Source organism: Eucalyptus grandis, chromosome 3, assembly GCF_016545825.1.
Source record: "Eucalyptus grandis isolate ANBG69807.140 chromosome 3, ASM1654582v1, whole genome shotgun sequence".
Classification (NCBI taxonomy): domain Eukaryota; kingdom Viridiplantae; phylum Streptophyta; class Magnoliopsida; order Myrtales; family Myrtaceae; genus Eucalyptus; species Eucalyptus grandis.
The window spans coordinates 43,573,323-43,595,075 of record NC_052614.1 but is presented as its reverse complement, the minus strand read 5'-3'; the positions used below and the strand labels follow the sequence as shown (position 1 = coordinate 43,595,075).

The following is a 21,753-nucleotide window of genomic DNA, read 5'->3' as shown; positions in this document are numbered from 1 at the left end:
TTTTACAATATCATGAAAATTTTTTTCAAGCATAATCAAGGAACTTTTTTTATCTTCCTAATAAAAGTCTCTTTTGATTATATTTGATGAAAGACGAGCAGAAAGTTCATTTTTTAAAACGGAGGTCCATTTTCGCTAACAACGATTTCTAAAATCCTTTTCAAATTGAACGCCCCAATGGACGGGAATATACGGCTGAAACCGGTTTGCTCTTTGAAAAAAGAATAGTATTTCCAAGGAAATTAAGAATCTAGGAGTTATTTACAGCCCGTTTGGTGAAGTTGTAATTATGTTATTGTCGCGTTTTGAAATCTTGCCACATGTTTGATTGCTAATGAATGCTTTAAAACTACAACGCAATGAAGTTTACTGGGCGGTGTAACATTGTTAAAATCGCTATGAACTTTGGAGTGCTATAACCATGCACTGTTTTTCGATAATTAAGAATCGATAGTAAAATTACAAATAACGCTAATTAGCACATTTTTAATTGGTTTGCATTACCATGTCAATTGTCAAATGGTATAATCTTCACATATACTCATTTTAATTATAAAATGACTAACAAGTAAGCATGAGAAAAGCACTTGTAATTTATTTTGCCTTATATGCACGTCAGCTTTATAAATCCGTGAAATGTTAACCAATAAAAAATGTTCAATACATTTTTCCCGGATAGACAATCCAAGCTCAGTCAGCATTTTTGTCCTCCGGAGCAATTTTGTCAAATACATGATTGAATTCATACACTGTCGATTGCCTTTTGAGTTAAGTAATACAATTTTTTCAATTTCTGGAGATCGAGATTTTGAGTCTCGATAATTTTTTGCCCCCACACATCATGTGGTGTTGTCGCTAATGTAAGGTTGGCATAGACAATTGTGAAGTGGACATCTTTTTCATGGGACAAATCTTAATGTAATGTAGACATGATGGGTCAATTAAATAATGGAAGAAGGAAACATTAAAGAACAAGTTTGTGCATATTAAGCCAACTTAGGCTGACGGACCCATCCACATCTCACGAGAATTGTTTTTCTTGAAGTCTTTATTATTTATAAAAAGGTCCACTTGCACACATTGATCTTGCAGTTCCAACCATTATTTTTCCTTTTTTTTTTTTTTTATAAATTTTTCAAGAAGCACCCCGATTAATGTTAATGTTGGCTAGTAAGTATAAATATTAGGACATCAATTTTACGAATTTCATCTTACTTTTTCTTCTTTATTTGTTTTGGCGAAATTATGTTGGTCGAGATATATACTTCTTCTCTTTAAGATGCCAACGTAGGCGGTTGCAAAAGCAACGTGGGGTGCTTTTTCTTGATAATTGCAAAAGAGGAATGGACAAAGAATGTGAGAAAAAGCAATAGAAAATCATATGCTATGCAGATGCCATCCATTAGTGTGAACTGTGCAGATTCACACATGGCCTCCGATCTCATGCACGTCGATTGATGTTTGCAAAATTAATTATATTGTTATTCTATTTCATTTCTTTTCGGGGTTGGCGACAAGCTAGGGACAACTTAAAAAATAATAATAATTTAGCCAAAAAAAAAAAGAAAAACAGAATGAAGAAATTCTAACATTTGGGTTTGTTTAGATAATTTCAGAACATCAATGAGGTAAACATGGATATATTTATAACTGGGCCCGGTCCAGTCTCGCCTGCAAGTACACTTAATATTGACTGGACCAACTAGGGACCAACTCGGTCACGAGTCACAATTCACACCGCGTAGTCGCTGATGGATCATTAAAGAAGGCATCAACATCGACATCACATGAAGTTTTAATCGCATACCTTCTGAATCCTAATGCATTGTTGCTAGTACATGTTGCACAAGTATACAATATTTTTTTCCTAAAATAAATTCTTCTAATAAATAATTTTCAAAATAGATCTTTATCCAAACCATTTGCTTAAGCTAGAGTTACAAGACTTGTACTCATTAGCTCTCAATCGTAATCACTTTCATCAAATTAGTATAATACCTTTTGAATCAATTTAGTATAAGTAATGAAACTCTTCAAAAGAACTTGCAGACATTAAAAAATTGTCCAAAAAATCTTAAACTTTTCACATTTTACTCATTGAGTCAATCTTGTCAATTTTGGCTAGAAATCGTTGATATGAATAATTTTTAATATTATCTTAATATTATTTCGATTTTTTAAAAATCTTTTTCTCTTTTCCTTCCTCATTATTTTCTTATTGTGGTTGGCAAGGCTAGTCTTACCTCGACCATCTCAACTGTGGCTGGTAGGGGCTTTGCTGCCCTTGCCTAGTGGTCAGTAAGGGTGGGGGTGACTCTCGTCGACCACAGTAATAAAACAGCAAAGAAGGAAAAGAAGAAACAAAAGGAAAAAGAAAAGAAAAAAATAAATTAAACTAGCATAAGAAATAGTTTTCATTTCTTTCTTTTCTTGTGAACACATCTTAGTAGCCTTTGCCTTGCATAATAGAGATATCAATAAGATTACAATGCTGTATATTGAAACGTTCAAGAATTTTCATTATATAAAACTCTTGTGATAAATCGATGACGAGTCTTATTGCGTTGGTTGACATCATCACTAATGTCAACATGTGTCGATTGGCTAATGCATGTGTGTCGGTGGATAATGTCATTGATGACGTTAGCGGGACGGTTATTGACCTTTGGTTGACATCATCACTAACGTCAACATGTGTCGATTGGCTAATGCATGTGTGGCGCTCATGCGCTATAGCTTCTGGCCTAGCATGTGGTCTTCAAGCAGCGTGATACCAACCGTTGTGATGGTCTTGACTAGTACTTTTATCCTATTTATTCAAAAATTGATTTTGACCAAAAAAATATTCTGAAAAATTGCCAAAACAGTATTGCCGTCCGCGACTTCCAAACCCGTTCTTCACTTCTGGTTTGCTTTGACGGTTTATGTTGCAATTTCTGAGTAATGAACATTTAGACGATGTGAAGTTTATCCTCTTGAACCTCATATCAAATAGCAAGTGAGAAAATTTGACGGAAAAATAAGGCAAAGATCATAACAAAAGCTTTGATACCAATGTTGGAAGAAAGTCGGTAGAATAAACAATTTATCTCTTTGATATGCAATAAATGAATTACCTAAGAAGGTATATTGAATCATGAAGGAACGACAAATGATATGGCTTCATAATGGTCTGAATACAATCGCAAGAAAAATATTACGTTCTACAAAGTTAATGCCGATTGTCTTCTTGAAGTAGAAATGAAACACCTTTTGTTCTTTATGGAGAGAGGAGAAGAAGAGAGAACCCTTTGTTTTAGAACATTCTTTCTACCAAATGTTAACTTCTCTCACACTCTTTCAAAATATGTCTCTCCATTATGTCACATTAAGACAAATCAGTGCATTTTAATCGCATCCCATCATTGACGTACCATTGAAATATAACAGATAGCGTAGCTGCAATCCACAACCCAACTCCACAACAAGTACAGGAAATGAATGGCCATCCTACTCCTTGAAGGAAAAATTGGCAGGAAGTTAGTTTTCCATGCGAGCAGAAACTGTCCACTGCTGATGTCTTCATCCGACGGAGGCTTTAAGTCCCTTGTTTATTTTCCCCGACATGCCGATAAACCCTTATTTCAATCAAACATGCGCATTCTTCTACAGACAGTCCTTTAAGCGTGAAACAATGTGATTCATTCTACAATTTTTAGTTCACTCTCCAACGCAAGCAGATTGAGAACCTCTCATAAAGGAAAATATGATCTCAGGTAGTTCACCCTATTCCAATCGGTAACATCCAACCCACCACATAAGCCCACTTATTTCAGTTCCTTCTCACATACAGGAATTTCACGCGCTGTAAGTTCAAAAGTGAGAAGAAGCGCCTAGAAATTCAAGCAAGAAGAGAGCCCTTCATTACAGTTACAGCTTTGCCGCGCAGCATCACTCTCTGGTTCTGCTCGTCCAAGTGCACCTTCACTACTCCACCTCTGGGCGATGCCTACAAGACGTGAAAATGATGAGGCCATCGAAAATCATTCATTTACATACCATTTGAGAGACGAGAGAAGCAAAACACATGGGCATTCACAAGGGCAGAGACATGGGCACAAGCATGTGTGGATGAACACAGAGAGAGAGAGAGAGAGAGAGAGAGAGAGAGAGAGAGAGAGAGAGAGGTTACAGCATAGGCAACGAGATCATTTTTCCCCAGCTTTTCACTCCAATAAGGTGCCAAAGCACAATGTGCACTGCCACATACAGGATCCTGGAAAGTAGATCATTCATTCAGGGGTTTGTGGTAAGAGCATAAAATTGGTTGATAGAACAGCTTTCGACAGATGATCAACTAATCAGACAATTGATGAACTAATTATGATTGATTCTTCAAGAAACATTCCAAGGTATGAACTTTAATACCTCATTCACCCCAAGTTTTGGGGCGAAGAATCGACTGACAAAATCGAATCCTGAGTCTGGCTGAGCCGATCCTGTGATGATAATACCCCTCCCAGGACATCTCTGTATCTCATCAAACTGGGGCTGAAATTCTTCAACTTCTTTCCCTGATGGGATAACAATCTGCGAGAATAAGCAGAAGAAAGTAGAAATGAAGGAATTAAATACTCTCTTCCTAATGAAAATCAGCTCAATGCCAGCTGCTGCTGTACAAATCCTGGAATCAACAGAATGAAAACGATTGCCTCAAAGAGGAAGCAAGGGGTTCAATGTACCCAAAACAGTATTTATGGGGAAAAGAAAATGATCAGGTCGCAGTTGAGGAATTACGAAATGGTTGCCCGTTGCCGTCTTCTTGATTTCAACAATGGAAGTGCCATTGAGAACTTTGGAGACACATGAAATCCGCTCAGCATCATCTTCAGCGATCGGGACTACAGGAAAATCCAATTCGATCAATATTCCAGGCACATCACCGTCTTGAATCTTTGAAATGTTGGATGACTTCATTTCAGGAACCCTTTTAGCAGTCAGAATTCCGGATAATGTCATAAACTCGATGGTGTCAGAATCTACCATCCCAGATGTGAAGAGAGCGTGCGCAGCAGCTAGCGTTGCATGACCACAGAGCTCAACCTGAAAGGTAAAGTTTGTGATTAGATAATGTGATCACCAGTTTCCAGTAGCATTTCTTCCACACTGAAATGAGACATACTTCATCAAACTGATTGATCATCTACATTGATGTTTACTGCCACTATCTAAAACCAGGCATCAGAGCAACCACATAGATTAGTCTGGTGGAAATGGATTAGTATAACGACGAAGCAGGCATCTCTCAAGTACATCAGAGACTCGGTGTCGGACTTGGAGGCCTATCAAACAACATCAACATGATTCATAGTCCCACGCAGGTGATAGATATAATTTCATCTAATACAAGGACAATTAGCGAATCAACTGGTAATCCAAAGTAATGAGAAGACAACAGACGGCGAAGGACAAATAGAAATCGAATTGTCGACGAATTCTTCATCAAGCTGTCCATTGTTGATTATATGCAGTGGAACTCAGAAGCCACGAATTATCACAAATGAAAAGAATCATAACAAAACCAAGAAGCTGACTCTGCGTGGCAGCGACGATAACTGAAAAAATGCCATTTTTGTTGCCTATGATAAAGATAGAAAATTACCAAAAGCACGCAAGTAAAATTTAGCAATGCACAAAATCGAATATTAGTCATTCGCGTGGGGAGCAGACAAAAGAGCTTTTAGTCATTTATTAGCCACAGGCTCTATATCCTGCGATTTCCGAATCAAAGCAAGCAACGACGCGAACATGGAATTCCGAAACTCACTCACCTCCTCAACTGGAGTGAACCACCTGAGCCAGAACCTCGGGCTCGATCCCCCGTCGCCCGAGCCGGCAAGTTCCGAGCCCGAGGCCCGGGTCAGGTAACAGGTCTCCGAGATGTTGAACTCCCTGGCCACTGCCTGCAACCACTCCTCCTCCCTCTCTTCTTCCAAGACACACACCGCCGCCGGGTTCCCCTTGAAGGCCGTGTCGGTGAATGCATCCACCTACAAAAAAACACTTCCACCCACGAGCCCATGTCATGGTCGATTCGTAAAAGTTCAAGGAAGGTTCACAAGAGATCTCCATATCCGGTGGGCTTAAAAGCATGAGCCAAAGAGGGGCAGGGGAACGAAACAGAAGATAAAGAGAGTGTATTGATACCACCGAGTACTGCACCGGCTTCTTCTCCATCGAGAGAGAGAGAGAGAGAGAGAGAGAGAGAGAGAGATGGCCAATTGAGAAGGGGCAATGAAACCAGGTGATGTGTCTATTGGAGAAGAACGCGATAGTCCAGTTCCCTATAAATCGCTCGGGGCAGTACTGCCCGCGATCTGCACGGGACATATTTTTATCTCTACTTTGCCGGCCATCCTCTTTTTATTTATTTATTTATTTTTACCTCATCCTAGGCATTATCTCCTAAGCATTATCTCAGAGTTATTATTATTTTTTCTTTTGTTGTTTCTGAACAAGTCAAAAGTAACCAGCACACCTACCTGCAATGTTCATTATGGTCTCACATCCGTTATTAAATATTCGACTTGAGTCCATTCACTCACAATTATATCACTTGTTACTAGGTCTCATTAGTGTATTGAAAATTTGGAGATTTCCATATGAGATAGTAAATACTTGAAGTACAAACTGAATATAGATTCACTCATGACATGACTTGAAATTGTGAATTGAGAACTTATGAAAAAGAACGTAACGCTTTTATCAATAGATTACCATGTCAGTGATAACCACGAATAGTGATGTTATTGATACTTTGGAATCATATGTTGTGGACCAGCTATAGTTTAGCCATCGAGCGATCCCGCAACCTGTGTTCTTGTTCCTTTCTTGGCACCCGAATAACGGTATTGTTTGGAAACTGACAACTATGGTTCGTCGCTAAATGTTGTCCTAGCCGAAACTGTTATAAATGATGGATCAGGAGCTTTCCTAGAAGTCTCTGACGTAATTCGAACGGCCTAATGCAAGATAAACAGCAAACTGATATCAGTAATCGGTTCTTCGTATTAAATGTATGGGGCCTCTATAGGATTACGCGATCATCTCTTCTGCATATGAGGGTTGGTATAGAGCTTACAGAGGCCGACGTGCGAGTTCCTAAATGGGAATGAGAGGGTCATAAGCAACTCGACCATCTCGTCATTCTTCGAGATGGGACTCCTCCTCAGCTCGAGTTTTGACCTGTGCACATTCTCAGAGAAACTCGACTACTAACAAGGGATATTATCTCTTTTAAGCTAAGGAGGGAAAGACCGAAGAGGTCAGAAGTAGCTTCCAGGCATCTGTACGAGCAGCAATACAGAGATAGCACATAAACGAGACAAAGTGGTTGATGCATTGTCCGTCAATTACATAAAACCAAGAATGAGATAAATGTTGTTGGGAATGTCATTTCTTCGATGCTCATGCTATATAGGATGTCTGTTGCAATCTCTGGTTGATTTCATTGCTTAACGATCGCCTTACTAGAGGCTGGACTCGTGTGGTGTAGACAGCTTTAATTTCGCTCTACTTCTTCTTTTTGGGGCCATAGAGGTCCTTTAGAGCTTTTAGAGCCTCGTTTGCCATCAGCTCTTCTTGTGTTCTGTTTGATTGCAAGACTATCAATAGACTCACATCTATTCTTGCCATAATAAGAAAGACTCTTTACTAATTCGACCGTACCGTCGTCTGCGCTGAAAAATATTGTAGATCTCACAGGCCAGGAGTCGGTGAGATGTTGAACTCCCTGCCTGCAGCCTGCAGCCACTCTTCGTCCCTCTCTTCTTCCAAGATACACACCGCCGCCGGGTTCCCCTTGAAGGCCGTGTCGGTGAATGCGTCCACCTACAAAAACAACACCTCGCACGAGCCCATGTCATGGTCGATGCAGAAAAGTTCAAGGAATTTTCCGCAAGAGATCTCCATCTCTGGTAGGGGAATGAAATGGAAGAGAAAGAGGCTGTCTTGATACCACTGAGTACTGCAGGAGCTCCTTTTCCATTGAGAGAGAGAGAGAGAGAGAGATGGCCAATGGAGAAGAAGCAACGAAGTCAGGCGACGTCTATTGCAGAAGAACGCCATAGTCCGGCTCCTTATAAATCGTATGGGGTAGGTCTGCCCTTGATTCACATGGAAACAGATTTTTATCTCCACTTTGCCGGCCTTCCCTATTTTTAATACCTCATTCTAAGCGTTATCTAAGGACGTAATTGGTAACATTTATGTTAAAAAATTATTCAAAAAATTATTTTAATTTTGGAGAACAATTTTTGATCAGAAGAACGCATTTGATAACTGCACAAAATTTCTGTTCCTAGAATAGAAAAAGAACATAAACACATTTGATAAAGAAGAAATAAAATGAGAAGAAAAAAAGTGTTTCTTGGAAGTGTTCCTAGGAACAAGAAATAAGTTTTTTCAATTTCTTGTTTTTGTTCCAAATTTGTTCTCGAGAACAAAAAAATAGATTTTTTGTTCCTGGGAACAAAAGTATAAACAAAGACGTTTCTGTTCATTTTTTGTTCCCTAAAACAAAAGAACAAAAATTTGTGTTCTAGGGAACAAAAACAATTTTAAACAAACACACCTTATGTGACATCCTGAAATTCAAGCCCTCTGTGGGATAAATAAATGTGAATTTCGTCAATGCATTGTTGGTTGATCTCACTCGGAATTGATCACTCTTGAGATACTGACCTTGAGGGGAAATGTTAATGAGGACATAAGTCGTACGACTAAAGAACTTGACTTGGGTAAATGACTTGACCATGTGACTTGCATGAGGATGATCCTATAAATAGGCAGATCGATTCTAAAGACGACTAGAAGTGGATTGTGGACAGAATATAATGGAACGATGGGTGATTCCGTTTATTGTTATTGAACCCGCGAACGACCCTATAGCGATCCTCAGTAATCGTGTACTTTGAAATAAGAATTTATCCTCCGCAAATTCATGTGGTCAAGATGTCCATGTGTCGAGACGTCTTGAATGTGGTTTGGCACAAGTCGGTTACGTGTGAATCTTCAAAGCCGCCTGTTAGTCTAAGTTGCACCCAAAATGGTATTGGGCGAAATTGACATGGCATGAGAACTAAAGATTGGACTTTGAATTATCGAGAATGTCTGGGATGGACTTTGGATGATGCGACTTCGATAGTCAGTAGTGTCGAGCAAGTCGAGTGTGGGGAAAAAGGACTTAAGGACCGAGAAGGCAAGCCTATGAGGATGTGGGCCGAGTAGAGCTAGTGTGGGCCTTAGGCCCAAGGTGGGATAGCCACCATATTGGGCCCAAACCAAGCAATTGAGCCTATTGGGCCCAAACCAACTATTCCTCCTTCTAAGCCCATTACCAAACCTCAAGCCCATTTGAGCACAATCAATTCCCAAGTCCATTCCTATTCATTTCCAAGCCCATTTCTTAGGCCCATACATCAATTTCAGCCCAAGGTCAGATTGGTAATTTGTGTAAGGTGGAAATTACCATTTCGCGCCTAAAAGCATTTGGATAAAGGCAAGGAAAGAGAGAGAAGATGAGGGGACTTGCATGAGGAGTTGGGCAAGCATTGAAGAGGCTTGTTGAGGAAGACAACCAGCTATCCTCACTCTCTCTCTCCCCTCCTTCGGCCCTCTCTCGACCAACCTCTCTCTCCTCGTTTTTCCTTTCTTCTTACTTCTGTTCCAGCAAACCTTTTTCCAAAGAGCTGAGTTGATTGTTAGCTGAGTTGATTGTTAGTTTCCTAGACGAATCAACTCTCGTGCCACCCACCACCATGTCGAGGACACCCAGACCGTCCGCCTGGACCTCATTGTTTGCTAGTCGGAGCCGCCGTTTGACCTGCCGGCCGGCCAGAAGCCAACGGTAGTCTGATCGCCTGGCACTGTTTTGCTTTAGCTGACATTTCGTCAAAAGCTCGAGTTAAAAGTTATCTTCCCTTGTGAATCAGCCCACGCTCCACCCACCACCGTGACAAGTACACCTAATATGTACAGGAGCACCCCACCGCTTGCCGGGATGATCTGCCAACCGTCCCATCTGGTTGTCGGAAGCCGCTGCACGCGGTACCGCTTGGTTCCGCCCAGTTCTGCCTGGTTTGCGATTTTGGGCCGTTTTCTCCCATTTCAACCGAGCTTTCACCCAGCCTAGCTACCAGCCACTCCCCCTTGACCCCCTGGTGCCGTTGGTTGCCGGCCATCCCCCTCGCTAGAGCTCCGGCAAAGCCGTTTCACTCCTTTTCCTCCTCTGCTGTTTAGTTTCTTGGAATTGCAGAGGGAGTTCGAGGTTGTGGCTGCTGTTTCATCCTTGGGACCGCCTTGGATCGCCATGGTTGAGGTCCGGTGCGTCGCCTCCGTCGTTGCCGCCGTGTGCGTGTCTCTAGCCCATTTAAAGGGTGAGTTTAGCTCCTAATCCCTTGATTAGTGCCTAAACTTGCTTAGGAGTGTTTAGTTAGATTTAATTCTAGTTTAAGGGATTTAATTAAGTTGTATTAGCCCGAAGATAGGTGGTTAGATGGATGGATTAGATTAGTTTAGCTTAATCTTGCTTTAATTTCTTAATTGTGCTTATGTGTTTAATTAAGCTTGTTTTGCTTAATTAATTGTTTGTTTGTTTTAATTTATGTTTTGTTTAATTTCTGAGTTTAGTTTATTATTTATTTAATTATGGAAATTCTGGAATTTTACTGTTCATGCGGTACTGTTCACGAGCACTGTTCACCCGAGAATGAAAAGTGTTCTAAATTCATGTATTTTAATCCTATGAAGTGAATTAGTGTGTAAATGCATGGGCATCTACATGGATTTAGTGAATTTCACAAAAGGGAAATATGCTTTGTTCGAGGGACACCAAAATGGTCCGCCTTTAGGAGAAAATGATTTGTAAGTGTATATTCAAGTGTGTGTGCATTGGCTAAGTGCCCAAAGATAGAAAGGGAGATGTAGTAGTGTGCTTGCGTGATCATTGAGTTGAATCTGTCCCCCACTATGTCGGGTGGGCGATGCTCCCATGCGAAAAGCTCGTACCTGTGTGACGATAATTAATTGTGCCTGTGTGGCGAAATAGCGTGCCTGTGTGGCGTAGGATTGTGCCTATGTAGCGTAGAACGTGCCTGTGTGGCATAGATCATGCCTGCGTGACCATATTGCTGTGTGTTGGATAATCATGCTTGTGTGGCAATAATCAATTAGAACGCGTGATAAGTCGTGCTTGTGTGGCCGTATTTCTGTGTGTCGAGTATCGTGCCCATGTGGTTGAAAGTAATTGAAATGCTTGAGTGGATAATATCGTTTATGACACGCACGCATGGATCGATAATGTGCAGGGCGTGGCAATGACCAGGTGAGATTGCTTGTGACATGATTCGTATGTGATTGATGAATTGCATCATCTAATGGCCATGTGCATTGCGTGTATTGTGCTAAGTTATAACGTGCAGGGTATGGCATACCGGGTAAGGTTGTATGCGATTTGGCTGTTGTTTGTTGGTTTCTGGTTGTGGGTTGTTGGTTGTTTGTGGGGTAGTTCTGAAGAGATACCCCGAGTTGAGTTGGTGTACTAACCGGGGGCTTAAGGGAAGAACTCACTGAGATTTATATTTAATTGGTTATTGTATAACCATTTTCAGGTCCCTAGTGTGAAGAACCTAGAGCTTGAGGCGGAAGGGTCAAGAGCATAAATGACTCAGTAGTTCTTATTGGAGATAAATCTCTTGTACTTGGACCTTAGAGATGGCCTCTATTTATAAATTGATTTGTTTATGAAAGTGTGGCTTGTAATGAATTGTTTTCCTGCTTTTCTATCCAATATTTATTGTGGTCAGGGGATTAGTAAATCGCTTCCGCATATACAATAAAAATGAATGGGTTGGCGACTCATCTTGGTAACGTCGCTTTCTATCGACCATTGAGGGATGTGCGCACGCTCAGGCTTCGGCGTGTGACATCCCTATTTAGTGGTATCAGAGCAATGGTTAGGGATTGGAGTGATAAGGTGCGATGAGTCATGAGATAGTTGTAAGAAAGACTTTTAAATTCATGCTGGTGCATGTTGATAGTAGTAGTGTGATAAAATTGCTTGTTGTGTGTATTGCTCATCTTCTAATCCCATGTGGATTTGGAAGACATGTTTCAGTAGTAGAAAAGACTGAACCATGAGCGAGCCAGAACAGATAACTCTGAGTAAGAGAGCTGTTATGCCTATGGCTTGTGTTAGGTCGCCGACTAGGGTCGGTACTCGAGGAGGCAGCGGTAAAGCGCCAGCACAGGCTAGCGCTAGTAGCGAAGCACCACCTCCTGTTGGTGTTGGGGTAGTAGCTCCTGGTGATCCCAGAATCGAAGGGATCATGCAGGTGCTAGAAGTTATGGGTAATAGAATGGATCAGCAAGCAATGAACCAAGCCGCCGCAGTTGAAGTTGTTGCTCAGGCCACTGCTACTACGGCTGTTGCCGCCGCTACTGAAGCCGCACCTGCTGCCGCACCCGTTGAAGGTCCACCAGAATTGTTGTCACTGAAAGACCAATTCACAAGCTGGTGGAGCAATTCTTAAAATTAAACCCACCTCAGTTCCCTGGGACAGGAGACCCTGAAACTGCTAATTCATGGATTCAAAAATTGGAGAAAGCTTTTGCACTACTAATGTGCAATGAAATTGAAAAAGTAGTCATTGCAACTTACCAACTGGAGGGAGTTACAAATACTTGGTGGAGGACTACCCAAGGAGCAAAATTTCCAGAAGGTGTCGTCCCAAAATGGAACACCTTCCTAGAGGCCTTTAATGACAAATACTTCTCAGAGACTGCCAGAGAAGTGAAGATGGTAGAATTTCAACGTCTTCGCCAAGGTTCCTTGACTGTCGACCAATATGAGGCGAAGTTCGCTGAACTTTCGCAATATGTTCTTGAACTGATTGAGAATCTGACAAATCGAGGAAGAAGGTTTAGGGACGGATTCAGACCAAACTTGAGAAGCATATTGGTCTATCTGGATTTGAGAATTTACAATGACCTTTATGGGAGAGCCCAGATAATCGAGAGGGATCAAAATGAAAGAGTCGCCACATCTAGATCACGATTTGGATCTAATAGAGATGGAGATTGGTTTGGGAAGAAATAGATGAATGGAGAAAGGTATTCTATTCCGCTCGACAAGAAGGGTGGGATAGGCAAGTCAACACCGTATTAAAATGGAGTATGTTGTTTCTGTGGGAGGCGACATGGATTGGCCACGTGTTTTCTTGGGACAAGAGTTTGCTATGGGTGTCGCCAGCACGATCACTAAGTCAAAGATTGTCCGTATAGGCCGATGGGACCACAGCAGCTACTATCGCCACCATCGATGGAACAGAACATAGGGAACACGCCGCAGAATGCACCATAGATAGGGCACCACCAGGACGGCGAAGGGAACATGAATGAACCGAGCCATGCACCGATCAAAGGAAAAATGTTTTTGAGATAATTTTATCAGAGTGGTGCAACCGAAATTTGGTTAAGCTTATAGGACCTCAGTTGTTGTAATGAAGTCATAGAAAGGCGAATTGCTACTAGAGTTGTACTTGATGAATTTGCATATGCATAACTTTGAGGTTGTAAATCAAAAAGATTGGCTCAAGGAGCATCTTGTTGTAATGAATCGTTGTTATGCAGTAATCTAGTTTAACCCGTTAGCGGGAGAAAGTTTCAATTTGTCGAAAATCGAGGAGGATCCTCGTTTATTTTTATGTCGTCATTTAAGACAACTTGGTTATTGGATGTGGGTTGCTAAGGTGATTTGGCAACCGTAGTGGGTATGACAGTTAAGGAACTGAAAGTGGAGAGCATCTCCATTGTAGAAAGTTTCTAACACGTTTCTTGAGGAATCACCCAGTTTACTCCTAGAAAGGAAGAGTGAGTTCGTGATAGTGTTTATCGACGACATCCGAGTGTACTCTAGAAGTCCAGAGGAATATGAAAGACATTTAAGGGCAGTGTTTCAAACCTTACAAGGACATCGACAGGATTTCCGTGAACCTGACCAAGACTGAAGCCGTGGTCAATTGGCTAAGGTCGACGACAGTAACAGAGATCAGAAGTTCTTGGGGTTGATAGGTTTTTACAAATAGATTTGTGAGAAGGTTTTCAGCAATAGCTATGTCTCTAACTAGATTGTCGAAGAAGGCAAGGACGTTCATAGAGACAATGTTGTTGGCTGGAATTTCTCAAGGAGTGTGATTACGACCTCCTATGTCACCCCATAAAAGCTAGTAAAGTTACTTTTACGTAAGATCGAAAGTCATCAATTGCACAGGTGATGATTTAGGAGTGGATTTTACTCGAAGGAATTGGAGATTCGGTTTCAAATCTGAGGTAGGTCGCCTTTCAAGTTTTATGGCCATCCTCAAAATTGAACCGGAAGTACAGCTGAGAATTAAGATGTTGTAGTTGACAAATCCTGAGATCCAAAAGATTCTACAGGAAGATATAGAAAGGAGATTGACTAATTAGCAAGCTACCAAGGGCGGAACACTAAAACTTTGTGGGCAATTGTGTGTACTGATAATGGGGAACCTAAGGAAGAGATATTGTCAGAAGCTCACGATAGTAGTTATCAATAGACTGCACAGTTGGCACCGTTTGAAGTGTTCTATGGCAGAGAGTGTAGAACTCCAGTTTGTTGGGAGGAAGTTAGAGAGCAGAAGATTACCAGCCCAGAGTTAGTTCAGCAGTCAGTATATGCAGTGCCGCTATGAGAGATAGATTAAAGACTATTCAGAGTCGCCAGGAAAGTTATGCTGATAAGCATCGAAGGTCATGGGAATTCCAAGTTGGTGAGCACGCCTTTCAGAAGGCGTCGCCAATGAGGGGTACTTCACGCTTTGGCAAAAAGGGAAAGCTGAGTCCGAGATACATAGGTCCCTTTGAGATTCTGGAAAGAATCAGGATCCTAGCGTATTGTCTTGCATTACTACCGAGGTTGGTGCAAGTGCATGACGTCTTTCACGTGTCGTTGTTGAGGACGTATGAGCCTAACCCGACCCACAGGCTAAATTTTGAAGAATTAGACATGGACAATAAAGTGTCATACGTGGAAAGCCCGGTTCAGATTGTGGATTGGAAGGAATAATTTTTGCGCACCAAGATAACCTCGTTGGTTAAAGTGGTTTGGCAACACCACGGGACAGAAGGAGCAACATGGTAAAGCAAAAATTCGATGAGATGACTGTACCCCCACCTTTTTGATTAAAGATTTGCAATGATTTAAATTTCAATGAAAAATTTTTTATAAGAGGGGAAGAGTTGTGACATTCTGAAATTTGAGCCCTCTGTGGGATAAATGAATGTGAATTTCGTCAATGCATTGGTGATTGATCTCACTCGAAATTGATCACTCTTGAGATACTGATCTTGAGGGGAAAGGCTAATGAGGACAAAACTCGTACGACTAAAGAATTTTACCTGGGAAAACAACTTGACCGTTAGACTTGCATGATGACGATCCTGTAGATAGGCAGGCTGATTCCAAGAACGACTAGAAGTCGACTCGTGGACAAAACATAATGGAACGACGGGTGATTCTGTTTATCGTTATCGAACCGGCGAATGACCCTATGGCAATCCTCAGTAATCGTGTAATTTGAAATAAGAATCTATCATTTGCAAATTCATGTAGTCAATGATGTCCATGTGTCGAGTCTTCTTGAACGTGGTTTAACACGAGTCGGTTACATATGAATCCTTAAAGCCGCATGTTAGTCTGAGCTGCACCCTCCTTGAGGGGACTTGCATGGGGAGTTGGGCAAGCAGTAAAGAGGCTTGTTGAGGAAGACAACTAGCTATCATCACTCTCTCTCCCCTCCTTCGGCCCTCTCTCGACCTCTCTCTCTCTCTCCTCGTTTTCCTTTCTTCTTACTTTTGTTCCAACAGACCCTCTTCCAAAGAGCTGAGTTGATTGTTGGCTTCTCGGACGAATAAACTCTCGTGTCACCCACCACCGTGTCGAGGACACCTAGACTGTCCGCTTGGACCCTGCCATTTTCCGGTTGGAGTCGCTGTTTGACCCATTGGCCGGCCAGAAGCCAGCGGTAGTCTGATTGTCTGGCACTGTTCTGCTCTAGCTGACCTTTCATAAAAAACTCGAGTTAAAAGTTATATTCCCGTGTGAAATCAGCCCACGGTCCACCCACCACCGTAACAAGCACACCCAATCCGTACAGGAGCACCCTGTCGCTCGTCGGAATGATCCATCCGCCGTCGGAAGCCGCCGCACGCGGTACCGCTCGGTTCCGTCCAATTATGCTTGGTTCATGATTTCGGCTCGTTTTCTCCCATTTCAACCGAGCTTTCACCCAGCCCAGCTACTAGCCACTCCCCCTTGACCCCCTAGTGCCGTTGGTTGTCGGCCAACCCCCTTGCCGGAGCTCTGGCGAAGCCGTTTCACTCCTTTTCCTCCTCTACTATTCAGTTTCTTGGAATTACAAAGGGAGTTTGAGCTTGTGGCTGCTGTTTCAACCTTGGGACTGCCTTGGATCATCATGGTTGAGGTCCCGGTGCGTCGCCTCCGTCGTTACCGCTGCGTGCGTGTCTCTGGCCCATTTAACGGATGAGTTTAGCTCATAATCCTTTGATTAGTGCATAAACTTACTTAGGGTTGGTTTAGTTAGATTTAATTCTAGTTTAGGGGAATTAATTAAGTTGTATTAGCCCTAAGATAGGTGGTTAGATGGATGGATTAGATTAGTTTAGCTTAATCTTGCTTTTATTTCTTAATTGTGCTTACGTGTTTAATTAATCTTGTTTTGCTTAATTAATTGTTTGTTTGTTTTAATTTATGTTTTGTTTAATTTCTGAGTTTAGTTTATTATTTATTCAATTATGGAAATTCTGGAATTTTACTGTTCACGCGGTAGTGTTCACGAGCACTGTTTACCTGAGAACGAAAAGTGTTCTAAATTCATGTATTTTAATCCTATGAAGTGAATGAGTGTGTAAATGCATGGGCATCTACATGGATTGAGTGAATTTCACAAAAAGGGAAATATGCTTTGTCCAAGGGACACCGTAATGGTCCGTCTTTAGGAGAAAATGATTTGTAAGTGTATATGCAACCGTGTGTGCATTGTCTAAGTGCCCAAAGATAGAAAGGGAGATGTAGTAGCGTGCTTGTGTGATCATTGAGTTGAATCTGTCCCCCGCTGTGTGTTGGGTGGGCAATGCTCCCATGTGAAAAGCCCGTGCCTGTGTGGCGATAATTAATCGTGCCTGTGTCGCGAAATAGCGTGCCTGTGTGGCGTAGGATTGTGCCTGTGTGGTGTATATCGTGCCTGTGTGACCATATTACTATGTATTGGATAATTGTGCTTGTGTGGCAATAATCAATTGGAACACGTGATAAGTCGTGCCTGTGTGGCCGTATTTCTGTGTGTTGAGTATCGTGCCCATGTGGCCGAAAGTAATTGGCATGCCTGAGTGGATAATATTGTTTGTAACACACACGCATGAATCGATAACGTGCAGGACGTGGCAATGGCCAGGTGAGATCGCTTGTTACACAATTCTTATGTGATTAATGAACTGCATCATCTAATGGCCATGTGCATTGCGTGTATTGTGCTGAGTTATAACGTGTAGGGTATGGCATACCAGGTAAGGTTGTATGCGAATCGACTATTGTTTGTTGGTTGCTGGTTATGGGTCGTTGGTTGTTTGTGGGGTAGTTCTGAAGAGATACCCCGAGTTGAGTTGGTGTACTAACCGGGGGCTTAGGGGAAGAACTCATTGAGATTTATAAGGGAAGAACTCACTGAGATTTATATCTCATTGGTTATTGTATATCTTTGGCATGTACAATAAAAATGAATGGGTCGGCGATGCGTCCTGGGAAGGTTGCTTTCTATTGATCACCGAGAGATGTGCGCATGCTCGGGGTTCGAGGCGTGACACCTTAAGAGCTATTTTTTTTTCTGGACAAGTCAAAAGTATACAGGATACCTACAATAAGTGCAATGTCATGATGATCCTACGTTGGTTAATAAATATTCATTTTGAATTATAACTATTCAATTCACTTGTAATTATATCAGCTATTGCTAGGTCTTGAAAATTTGAAGATTTCCATATGAGATAGCAAATGCCTTAAGCAGAAATTGAACAGAGAAAAATTGGCTCATGACATGACCTGAATTTATGAATTGAGAACAAAAGGTAAGAGCCTTTGCCTTTAGTCTTCTTAGGCAAAGGCTATATGGACATGAAGAAAATGAAAGAAAGAAGAAAAGGAAAGACAAGGGCAATCATTTCCCTTGGTACACGTCCAAGAGACTTAATGAGGGAGGCTCTGAAGTTGTGGCTTGATTTGTCTTTAGCAACTTTTGTTCTTCATAAAAGTTGGAGAAGTAGTGAAGGAAACGTGTGACATCCCAGTTTATGACTTAGGTGCATATGATAACGATTCTGTTTCTGAAAATAATTTCTTTTGAGAAATATTTTTTCTATTTTTGTTTTGGATAACAATTTTTGAGCATTTTAAGTCGTTTGGTAACTATAAAAAATTTATGTTTCAGGAAAATACGTTTGGTACAATCTCTAATATTTTTGTAACTTATAATTTCTTTTAGTATATTACTAAGGGTTAATACCCTGAAAAACCCTAAACTGGTACATTTGTGACAAATTTACCAAAAATTATTTTTTTGACCATGAAAAATCTCAAACCGGTACACCTGTGACAAATTTATCTCGATTGACTATAAAAAACCCTAAACTGGTCATTTACCCCAAACTAATTTATTCTACCGCAAAAACCCAAAACTGGTAAATTTGTGACAAATATACCCTCTATTAAATTGGATTATTATCGCAAAAAATCACAAAAATTGTAAATTGTGAAAAATGGAGCGTAAATCCCAAATTGGTATACTAGTCAACTATCATGTGTCATTTAACTTAATAATTTAACAATAAAGTTTAACGAAAATTAATATAGGGTAAATTTGTTACAAATGTACTAGTTGGGGGTAAATTTGTCAAAAGTATAATGGTTTTGGGCTTTTAATGGTCAAAAAATAGTTTAGGGTAAATTTGTTACAAGTGTACGAGTTTGAAATTTTTCAGGGTATTAACTCTATTAATAATTTTATTACTTTTTTCTTTTTTCTTCCCTTCCTCTTAGCCGGTCGCCGGCCTTGGTCATGGTCGGTTGGCAACCGGCTAGACATGGGCCGGCGAAGTCACCGGCCTCGGGGGAGCCTCGCCATGGGTTAGCGAGGCGGCGTTGCCCAGATTTGGCGAGGCCGAGCCTCGCCCAGCCACCGTGAGGCTAGGTGACGCCAACCTTGCGATGGTTGGTTTGGCGTCGCCTGGCCTTGCGGTGGCGGAGCGAGGCTCAGCCTCACTAGATTTGGGTGAGGTGGAGCCTCGCCGGTAAGAAAAGGAAGAAAAGAAAAGGAAAAAAAAAACTTGTTTCTAAAAATTATTATTATATTATTATTTTTAAATTTTTTTTTGGTAAGGAAAATGGGAAAGGTAAGGTTCTAAAAATTATTCTCGGGAACAAGAAGCATTTTTTTTTTTTGTTTCTTGTTTCTATTCTAGATCTATTCCCGGGAACAAAAAACTTACCAAACGTGTTTCTGTTCTATTTCTACTCTCATAAACAAAAAAATAGAAACACTTGTTCTGGGAGCGTTATCAAACGCACTCTTACTAGCCCTTTGATCTTGTTGCTTAGGTTATCACTCGAGCTGAAGCCTTTTATATAAGTTAGCATTTATAACATAAATGCAACACGTGCAAGAGAAAGCATCATAGCACTTATTCCATTTCATTTCCTACTCAAAATACTTACATGGGGAAATAACTACACCTTGACAATCTTATTCACATAAAAAAATCCATCAAGATGACCAGCATAAGACACCTAGGAGAGGTCAAAATGGTGCCTAACTCATTTACCAGGAAATTTCCCCATCTACTCCAAAATATCCCTACTAAGGCGCTCAAACTTTCTACGTGCCCATAGCTGCATCCGCCGGCCCATCTGTACTGAAGCCAGCGAACCTCGTAGCTCCCCATTGACGTTGAGGAACCGGGGGATGAAATGCATGGGAATCCATGCGGGCGCTTGTCATCGATCCACATGGTACACTCATATCGGGTATAAGTCCGACCTGACTTCGGATCCAGCACGTCATGGAACATGCCTTCGATGTAGGCAGGTGCTCCATAATGTGCGAGCAGTGTTACATCCATGGCTATCGATCTAAAAAAGATGTAAATGAATGAGTAATTGCCCAGTAAAGGAAATAGCAAGGTTTTAAGCTACGTGATCTTAACACCGCTCGACAACAAGTATAGTTCAAAATAACAGCTCAATGACACAATCGCAATTCAAAGTAGACTGCATGCATTTTCTACGAAATTCAATGGGCCAGACATACTAAAGCAGGGCATACACTAGCTCAAACATGCAATATCACCCATGCATGCGAACTCATGCGCCTTATGAATTAATTAATTGTATATTTATTTCTTTTCCACCCTTGAGTCATTTACACGGGGTCACTGACCAGTCCACTCGAGTCATTTCTGGGTCGTTGGCTGGACCTTCAGGGGTCACTGACCCTAGGCATCTCACCTTGAAGCATCCCAATATCCTAGGGTCAATGGCCTTATGATTTAAATCGAGGCATCCTAGACACACAGTAGGGGCATCTCATTTGGAGGTATTCCGGTATCCAAGGGTCACTGGTCTTGTGATTTAAACTGAGGCATCCTAGACACATAGCAGGGACCTCTAACTCCGAGGCATCCTGATATCCAAGGGTTGCTGGTCTTGTGATTTAAATCAAGCCATCCTAGACACACCGTACATGCATCTCACTCTGAGGTATTCCGATATCCAAGGGTCGCTGGTCTTGTGATTTAAAGTGAGGCATTTCAGACACACAATAGGGGCCTCTTATACTCTAAGGCATCCTGGTATCCAAAGGTTGCTGGCCTTGTAATTTAAATCAAGGCATCCATGATCATGTAGCATGCATCCCCCTTCCTGAGGCATCATCGGGTCGTTGGCCGATGGACATCTTTTTTATTTAATTTAATTCACACATTGTCGCACCACAATCTTGACTTATGGCACATCGACATCACAACCAGCACATACATGCTCTTCCACGCAGAGTTTTCACGTGCCGAATGCTCCAATTGTACACACCACATGCAACCGAATACACCCATGCATCTATACTAGACTCAGCATGCGCCAATCCACACAATTAGCTCACACACACGGAAATCACCATCAGGTGCATGTAGAAAATTATTCACATGAATAATTAATCAATTATGAAACAAACGGATCCATACATGATTGTAAAACACCGATCAATAAATATAGCGGAATTAAAGCGTACCTATTTGAGCCATTGCTTCACTTGCAGAAAAATAGATCACTCTGATAATCAGGGATCTATCGGAATACCAGATCTTCCTCTCTATGACCTATTTCGATATAGCAGCTTTCAATGGGATTAAAGCAACTGATATGTATAACCTACCCTTTTATAGGCTAGAGAGGGGACCTAGCAAACCCTAATCAACAGCGTGTCAATTGGGCCCTTCCCATTATGAGCTTCAGTCAAACACAATTGCCTACACTTTGCTGCTCAACTAGGCCCGTTATCAATAGATGCCAATACCCAATTCACTCAGATCACTTTAGGGTTCAACAAATATTGGAATATCCATTAACCCGAT

At 41.4% G+C, this 21,753-nt stretch overlaps 1 protein-coding gene across 1 annotated transcript; it reads right to left on the bottom strand.

Annotated features, from left to right (window-relative positions):
* Window positions 1-3,415: 3,415 nt before the first annotated feature.
* On the bottom strand, window positions 3,416-6,269 carry LOC104437468 (uncharacterized isomerase BH0283). The gene is made up of 6 exons (XM_010050427.3): window positions 6,187-6,269; window positions 5,811-6,029; window positions 4,777-5,082; window positions 4,408-4,569; window positions 4,172-4,255; window positions 3,416-3,988 (listed from the first exon to the last, which is right to left on the bottom strand). The coding sequence occupies exons 1-6, from the start codon at window positions 6,214-6,216 to the stop codon at window positions 3,881-3,883; spliced, it is 909 nt and encodes a 302-aa protein (XP_010048729.2). The 5' UTR covers window positions 6,217-6,269; the 3' UTR covers window positions 3,416-3,880.
* Between the last annotated feature and the right edge of the window lie 15,484 nt (window positions 6,270-21,753).

Bases quoted from the DNA above. Each gene is read 5' to 3' on its own strand.
- LOC104437468 (XM_010050427.3), bottom strand. From the start codon at position 6,216: ATGGAGAAGAAGCCGGTGCAGTACTCGGTG. The intron at 4,256-4,407 runs GTATTAAAGTTC...TCTACTTTCCAG, and splicing joins CAAAACTTGGGGTGAATGAG to GATCCTGTATGTGGCAGTGC. The intron at 3,989-4,171 runs GTAACCTCTCTC...CACGTCTTGTAG, and splicing joins ATGATCTCGTTGCCTATGCT to GCATCGCCCAGAGGTGGAGT.